The 9,158-nt window shown below is 36.8% G+C and overlaps 1 protein-coding gene across 1 annotated transcript; it reads left to right on the top strand.

The window, feature by feature from the left end:
• Window positions 1-298: 298 nt before the first annotated feature.
• Window positions 299-3,696, top strand: cldn10a (claudin 10a). The gene is made up of 5 exons (XM_038295897.1): window positions 299-563; window positions 2,941-3,102; window positions 3,178-3,259; window positions 3,376-3,480; window positions 3,565-3,696. The coding sequence occupies exons 1-5, from the start codon at window positions 344-346 to the stop codon at window positions 3,665-3,667; spliced, it is 672 nt and encodes a 223-aa protein (XP_038151825.1). The 5' UTR covers window positions 299-343; the 3' UTR covers window positions 3,668-3,696.
• The last annotated feature ends 5,462 nt before the right edge of the window (window positions 3,697-9,158 follow it).

Here is a 9,158-nt window from a genome sequence, read left to right as displayed (position 1 = left end):
AATAAGCATCTTAAGCATCAGTTTATAAGATAATGAGAGCCTGAACTTTGTGAAAAATGGTATGGTCAGTTTCTCTGTCATTCATATTTCCTGTTTCTTTTCTTTTTGAAGTGTCCTCTGTCAATTACATTTCCCTTTCAGATAAAAAAATCTAACTTGGGTTTGCCATAATAGCATATCCACATAAAGAACCACTGACCACTGAAATAGACTGAGCAGGTGAGGCAGAAGAAGAAAGCTGCCAGCTCTAACATACCTTTCCTGGTCTGGTCGGCCCACCCTATCTCTGTCTCTCCTGAGGGAAAGATCTCCGATCCAAATCCAGACCACCAAGAGCGAAAGAATGGACCACATGGCAGCAGAGATCGTTGCCTTTCTTCTCGCAACCTCTGGGTGGATCTTGGTCTCATCTACGTTGCCGACCGACTACTGGAAGGTGTCATCCGTAGATGGGACGGTGATCACTACGGCAACCTTCTGGTCAAATCTGTGGAAGACGTGTGTGACAGATTCTACAGGAGTGTCCAACTGCAAAGACTTTCCATCAATGCTGGCTCTGGATGGTGAGTTTGTTAGAAATTCAGCGTCTGATATTCTCTTCTGATAAAAACATTTCATAAGCATATGGCCATGGCAGTGTGTGTCAGTGAGGTAGCTGTGCTAAATCGATATGACCCCCAAATGTGTTCGAATTAAGCAAAATGATAAAGACATTCAAGTCAACACAGAGTTTGTCAAATTACAGTGCCCATCAGTTCTCTGCTCCCATGTGAGCACTATAGCATGACCTTTGGCTCCTATAGGGGCAATTTAGCACATGTTTTGGTTCCCAAGGGGGCATTTTAGCTCATTTTGTCTCCAAATATGGCACTTATAACTAGTGTTGCACCAATACCGATCCAGCACTAAAATGGTGGTATTGGTATCAGTGAGTACCAACAAATAGGGCACCGATTCCAGGTAGGCAATGAAAAGTTCTACTGGATTCACTTTGTCTTAGTCTTTTTCCTGCTTCACAAAGGTAGGCAGCAGCTTGACAAAGCCATAATGGCAATTATTTTACATCCAAGTAGTATGCAGTTCTTCATATATACACACACGTCAATTTCAAACAGATGGTATCGGCCAATAATGCACATCCAAGTACCGTGTATCGGGACCAAAAATGGCATCACATGTTTTGGCTCCCACAGTGGCACATTAGGACACATATTGGCTCCCTAGAGAGCATGTTAGCACATGCTTTGGCTCCCACAGGGGCACTTTGGCACATGCTTTGGTCCCCACTGGGGCACCTTAGCACATGTTTTGGCCTTCATGTGGGTACTATAGCATGACTTTTGGCTCCCATAGCGGCACTTAAGCATTGTTTTGACTCCCAAAGGGATACTCTAGTGCATGTTTTGGCTCCCAATGGGAGACTTTAACACGTTTTGGCTCCCACAGGGGCACATTAGCACATGTTTGGCTCCCTTGAGAGCATGTTAGCACATGCTTTGGCTCCCATGGGGCACTTTAGTACAAGTTTTGGATCCCACAGGGGCACATTAGCACATGTTTGGCTCCCTTGAGAGCATGTTAGCACATGCTTTGGCTCCCATGGGGCACTTTAGTACAAGTTTTGGCTCCCACAGGGGCACTTTGGCACATGCTTTGGCTCCCATGGGGCACTTTAGTACAAGTTTTGGCTCCCACAGGGGCACTTTGGCACATGCTTTGGTGCCCATGGGGGCACTGTAGCACATGTTTTGGCCTTCATGGGGGTATTATAGCATGACTTTTGGCTCCCATAGGGGCACTTAAGCATTGTTTTGACTCCCAAAGGGATAATAGCGCAGAGGTCCTGATTTAAAACATTTATAAATTAACGCATGTTGTCCAACGACAGTGTCCAACTTCACTTGCACCGCTTCTCCTGTTAATATTGTAAAGCCGTCCAGAGCGCCGAGACCAGCCAATGAGCTGTGTCAGTTTGGGTCACTGCTTCCAGCTACTTCTAGACACAGAAGGAAAACCTGTGGCGAGCCGAGCGATGGGAAAAAAGGAGAAGATTATGAGAAAAAGAAAGCAGAGAAAAGGTGGACTGCTGAAAAAGCTGCGGTGAACTGGTGAAAGAAAAGTGAAATGGTGTGCTCAAAGGCGACCCTGCACATTTTGAGCATGTTTGCCTCAACCTGCTGCTGTGAAGCAGGATTCTCGGCCATGAACAGAATCAAAAATAAATATCAATACAGGCTCAATGTGAACCTTGATATGGGCTTGAGAATGGCTTTGTCACCATTCAAACCCAATTTTAAAAGCATTGCAGGGCAGCCTAAAGCCCACTGCTCTCATTAAGCAATAAAAAAGAAAAAAACAACACAAACGTTAAGTTCAGCTGTTTTATAAAATATGGGAATAAGGAAATTGTCTGTATACCAAACTGAACGATTCTTCTCTACTTCAAAAAACACTAGATTTTTTTTAATTATTAAAAATTCAATGTATAACATAGATGCATTTATTTCCGTGTTAAATTCTGTTTAAATTAACAGATTATAATAAAAAATTCAATTTCAATTCAGTTTATTTATATAGCGCCAAATTCACAACACATGTCATCTCAAGGCACTTTACAGTTCAACCAGATCATACAGTCAAATTGATACAAAGTTTTCTATCTAAGGAAAACCAGTTGATTGCATTGACTCATTGACTCAAATACAATCCAAAATGTCTCCGGACCTTTACTGATTTTCTGTGTTCGGACCCCACTGATTTTTAATTGGTTACCCCTGCTCTAGCGCATGTTTTGGCTCACATTAGGGCACTTTAGCACACATTTAATTACCTGCTCTTCTCACAGTTGGAGACATTTATAACACCCCATTTTGAAACTGCACCATGACAGCCCACTTTTGCAGAAATCTAGAAATGTGCCTTTTTGTCTTCCTGTCAAAGCTTATATTCAGGTTTGTCGGGGTTTGGTGATCGCTGCTGTATGCCTGGGTTTCTTTGGTGCCGCCTTGGCTTTACTAGGAATGAAGTGTACAAAAATAGGAGGCTCGGAGGCGACCAAGGCTCGTCTGGCTGTCCTGTCGGGCTTAAGCTTCATTTTGAGCGGTAATTTTTCGACACATTTTTTAATTCAATCAGCATAGCCAACTGTGTTCTGGTAATTATTTAATGTCTGCACAGGAATCTCCTGCATGACTGCATGTTCCATATATGCTCATAGGATCACAACTGACTTCTTTGACCCCTTCTTTGTTGCACAGAAGTATGTATTAAGGAAAAAAAAAAAAAAAAAAGATTTCTGACTTTCAGCCAAAATTTGATTTACGGTAGATTGAAATCAGCTTTTCTTGTTTTGTTTTTTTGTTTCTCTCTGGGTAGGTTTGAATTGGGAGCAGCTCTCTTTATTGGCTGGGCTGGATCCGTGCTTTGTATTCTAGGTGGAGCTATATTTTGCCTCCCACTGTCCGAATGCTTTAAACTAAGGTCAGTATCAGTAACTTTTTACCATGATAACCACTTATGCTGATGATTCTTTTATGGTTAAGTTTCTTTTTTATTGTTTTACAGAGTTAAGTACTGTTACACTGGAGCCCCGTGCAAGACAGCCAACAGCCTGCAAACGGAACCACAGGAGTTGAAGAGACAGTTTGGAAGAAACGCTTATGTTTAAAACAAACTGGACTTTTATCTTGTTTTTTTATTTTATTTTGAATCAGAAAACATCTTAATTAATATAGCCATAATAGCCATCATTAATTTGGAAAGCTGACCTCAGTTTCTGTAACCCATTATACCTACAAATAGCTTAAGCAAAACCTGTAAGTAAAAACTAAGCTAAAAGATCTCAAAAACAACAAATGATGTCCTTATATGTAAAAATTTAACAACAGATGAGTAATAAAATGACAGAGCTTCATCAATTAGATGAGATCTAGTAGGGCTTTGGGACACCAGTAAAGGGAATGCAAGAGATTAAACAATTTATGGGCCGTGTTTTAGTTAATCGATTATAAGAATGTCTCGTTATCCATTTCGGATATTAGATAAAGGGCAATAATCTAAAAGAAACCGTTAAATCTACTTTTAAATAAAAGCTTTGGAATGTCCTGCTGAAGTCCAGATTAATATGCAAATGTAATTCCATTAAAATAAATCTGATTAAAATGATCAAACTGGAAGTATTTTAATGATTCTGTAAGGAAGAAAGAGTCAAATATTATGTAATCTAATGTAAAAGACTCATTAGCATCTATATCTAAAACAGAATGTGGCACAATACTTATTAAGCTTTTAACAGGACAATAATTTAGAAGGTTGTTACAATTTGGTGTAAAGTAGACATATCTGGCACATACTTTATTTGATCCCTTGCATCCCCCCCCCCCCCCCCCCCCCCCATCTCTCAGTGAGGTCTAGAAGAACAAGATCTAGATCCGGCCATGATGCAAAGATATAGCAACATGGTTGTACAGCTTATTTTGGCATCTGACCAATTAGATGAGCCCTTGGATGATCTATTACCCACTGTAAATTAACTTAAAAAAAAAGTTGACAAGTCAATTAAATAGTAAAAAGTTAATTGAAAAGTAATGTTAAACAGTCAATAGCCTCGTTAACAACTATATTTATGTTTATAAACTACACAATACAAGTGTCAGTATCAGCATCAATGCCTCTAAGGTTATGTTGGACCAAAAAAAATGGAGAGTTTTTCATGAATTTCTTATAAAAGCACTTAGTGTTTCTTGTTATTACGTTGACATCAAAATATCAATATCTTTTTTAATGTTACAAATGTAACAATGTCTTTTCTTGGATTCCAATAACACTATTTCTAATTTAGATTATTAAAGTAGATAATCAAAAGTATTGCCCTATAAAGGGTTAAGATTAATATTTTTTACCAATTACTTCACCATATAAGAATGATAATTGAAAATATTTCAGTAATTATAAACTTCTGGTACTACCTTTTACAAGTATGAATCATAAAACAATTACATAATTTATTATTTGTAAGCCGCTGGTCTAAAACAAATTTTCACTCCATTGTAGTTGATCACAGTTAACATATTTCAAAAATTACAAAATCAAAATGGACTTAATAGCAGGAGCAGAACATTCATTGCCTATGGGACCTCATTATGATGGCTTTAGTTCTAATTAAATCAGCACAAAGGCTCTTTGGTGTATTTCTGTAGCACCATGGCGCAGTGAGGTCCTGGTGAAATTACCAATAACAGCTTATAGCCCAAGGCACGTTGAGAGCGATGCTTTAAGCAGCTGGACTCATATCAGTAGAGTTATTACACACTTCAAAGTAACTATTCATAACCACAGAATATATCGTTTACAGTCATATCTCACAGGATAATTACCAAGAAACCCTTTTTACCTTTACTGAAGGCTGAAATGGAATAATGCCTTTGGTGAACACGCACTAAGAGCAATAAAAACAAACAATTCAAACATTAGCATGTTCCTTTGGGCTTATTTAAATAAATGTATCAATTTATTTATTTATCCTATTACACAATCATTTTCATTATCATATCTGCACTGGAAAAACAATCTAGAAATAAGATCAAATTTCCTAAATTAAGCGTATTTACCCTTAATTTGAGTAGCTAAATAAGATAGTTTGCCAATGGAATGAGTATTTACAGGTGCTGGTCATAAAATTAGAATATCATGAAAAAGTAGATTGATTTCAGTAATTCCATTTAAAAAGTGAAACTTGTATATTATATTCATACATTACATACAAACTCATATATTTCAGATGTTTATTTTGTTTAATTTTGATGATTACAAATGACAACAAATGAAAATCTCAAATTCATCATATCAGAAAATTAGAATATTGTGAAAAGGTTCAAAATTGATGGCCCCTGGTGCCACACTCTAATCAGCTAATTAACTCAAACCACCTGCAAAAGCCTTTAAATGGTCTTTCAGTCTAGTTCTATAGGCTACACAATCATGGGGAAGACTGCTGACTTGACAGTTGTCCAAAAGACGACCATCGACACCTTGCACAAGGAGGGCAAGACACAAAAGGTCATCGCTAAAGAGGCTGGCTGTTCACAGAGCTCAGTGTCCAAGCACATTAATAGAGAGGCGAAGGGAAGGAAAAGATGTGGTCGAAAAAAGTGTACAAGCAAGAGAGATAACCGCACCCTGGAGAGGATTGTGAAACAAAACCCCTTCAAAAATGTGGGGGAGATTCACAAAGAGTGGACTGCAGCTGGAGTGAGTGCTTCAAGAACCACCACACACAGACGTATGAAAGACATGGGTTTCTGCTGTCGCATTCCTTGTGTCAAGCCACTCTTGAACCACAGACAGCGTCAGAAGCGTCTTGCCTGGGCTAAAGAGAAACAGGACTGGACTGCTGGTGAGTGGTCCAAAGTCATGTTCTCTGATGAAAGTAAATTTTGCATTTCCTTTGGAAATCAAGGTCCCAGAGTCTGGAGGAAAAGAAGAGAGGCACTTCATCCACGTTGCTTGAAGTCCAGTGTAAAGTTTCCACAGTCAGTGATGGTTTGGGGTGCCATGTCATCTGCTGGTGTTGGTCCATTGTGTTTTCTGAGGTCCAGGGTCAACGCAGCCACATACCAGGAAGTTTTAGAGCACTTCATGCTTCCTGCAGCTGACCAACTTTTTGGAGATGCAGATTTCATTTTCCAACAGGACTTGGCACCTGCACACAGTGCCAAAGCTACCAGTACCTGGTTGAAGGACCATGGTATCCCTGTTCTTAATTGGCCAGCAAACTCTCCTGACCTTAACCCCATAGAAAATCTATGGGGTATTGTGAAGAAGAAGATGCAATACACCAGACCCAACAATTCAGAAGAGCTAAAAGCCACTATTAGAGCAACCTGGGCTATCATAACACCTGAGCAGTGCCACAGACTGATCGACTCCATGCCACGCCGCATTGCTGCAGTAATACAGGCCAAAGGAGGCCCAACTAAATACTGAGTGCTGTACATGCTCATACTTTTCATGTTCATACTTTTCAGTTGGCCAACATTTCTATAAATCCTTTGTTTTTATTGGTCTTCAGTAATATTCTAATTTTCTGATATGATGAATTTGAGATTTTCATTTGTTGTCATTTGTAATCATCAAAATTAAACAAAATAAACATCTGAAATATATGAGTTTGTATGTAATGTATGAATATAATATACAAGTTTCACTTTTTAAATGGAATTACTGAAATCAATCTACTTTTTCATGATATTCTAATTTTATGACCAGCACCTGTATACTTTTAAAATAAGATAATTAGATAATATGCACTTGAAATAAGACAATGCAATTGTGTTTTATTATTTTAAGTGGAAGTTGTCTTGTTCCATTGGAAAAATGTCTCTTTCACCTCCTCAATCCAAGACAAAATGCACTTATTTCAAGAAAAAAATGATTCATCTAGATTTCGATTTTTTCCAGTGTGAAAACACTAAAATGTGCCATTTATAATTGTATTTAAACCCAAACCATTTTGGTGAAATGTGATTAGTATGACCTTACTGTGATGTATTACATATGACAAGTTATCCTTATAAAATAAACATTGATTATTATTAGCGATGTACATTTTATTTCAAAGAAAGAAAGTTACAGGTAAGTTACCAACAGGAAATACCAACCTTATACTGATATCAATCAGGCGTTAAATTACTTAAAATTTACGGGAGTTTTTTCGCTTTAACTCAGTATAATTATGAAGTGTTTTTTTTTTTTTTTATTCCCATTAACACCAGTGTTTAATTTTAATGATGCTAAACTTTGTTCTTTCAAAATAAAAGCCTCGTCCTCGGGCTTTTAAAACACATTAAATGAGAAAACTGAATCCACATTAATCAGCATTTTGAAAATCATGTACAGGGCTCTTCAGCATCTCATCCTCATATGTTGGAAAGACTAAAACAAAACCAGACAGAAAAAAAAATAAATTGTAAGGTTATTTTTGTTCTGCAAGTTATTGATAAATGCATTTGTATGCCCATATCAGAAAATATTAAATGATTTGGGTTTTTATCTGGGCAAATGGATGTGTTCAAAAATTGGTACTTAGTTTTTCTTTCAGGCGGAAATCTAAAGTGGAATAGCTTTGTTAAAAAAAAAAAAAAAACTCCCCTGTTGCCTGAAGTAACTTCATAGGAAAGACAAGTTGGCGTCACTTAGAGCTTTTATAAAAATGTAATATCCCTCTGCTTTGTTTCATATGTATCATATAATGGATTTACTTCATGATTTTAATACTATATTAGCAATATTATTGTTAAGTATAGTGATTATGGTTTTAACCCACACTTTCTTCATTATGCTTTCATCAAAATACCTACTAACACTGTTCCTATTCCTAAGCTTTCTAAACTTGTTCAACTAATAATAATAATAATAATAATAATAATAACTAGACACCTTATGAATGCTATAAATATAATTTAATATATAATTAATGCTATAAATATTTTATGGAAAGCAGTGTTTTATTCCTTTTAAAAGAAAAGGATTTAGCTCATGCTCAAGATTATCTAAATAAATAACTAAGTTGACCTTAGATCACTACATATAATTACCCATAAAGTAAAAACATTTTGTTTAGTAAGTAGAAAACAATCATTTTTCAAAATGTATATAAATATGAGTCCAAATCATTGTTGACAACTGTGTCAATGATGCCCTATTGTGGTAATTCTTGGTACCACAAGAAGGAAAAAATGCCCTAAGTCAAAGCATAATGGACGAATTAAAAAGAGGGTATTTACCTTATATAGAGCTATGATAGTTTTCCGCCTTAAAAAATATTTGCAAACTGCATTTTTACTCACTTTATCTATATTTGATACTTTGATTACTTTGTCAATCTAAAATAAATAAAGAAGAAAATATTAGATATTCTAATTTCTGACACTACTGTTAAACTAAAGGTCATATTGATCAATTAAAAACACAATTGTATCTTTTTTTAATTTTTTATTTTGAACATATCCTCTGGATATGGAGTGGATGAAATTGAAGTAGATGCATGAAGTCTTATGTAATCTGATTCATGCTCAGTTCAGCGTTTTTCAGTCTAGATTCAAATCTGACTACCCTTAGCAGTGACTCATGGGAACTGGAGCCGCTCTTCCATCCCACCC

The sequence above is a fragment of the Cyprinodon tularosa genome, unplaced genomic scaffold, assembly GCF_016077235.1.
Source record: "Cyprinodon tularosa strain WSP-4 unplaced genomic scaffold, ASM1607723v1 ctg362, whole genome shotgun sequence".
Taxonomy (NCBI): domain Eukaryota; kingdom Metazoa; phylum Chordata; class Actinopteri; order Cyprinodontiformes; family Cyprinodontidae; genus Cyprinodon; species Cyprinodon tularosa.
Note: the sequence above shows the minus strand (reverse complement) of the source record. Positions and strands in the feature narration are given on the sequence as shown.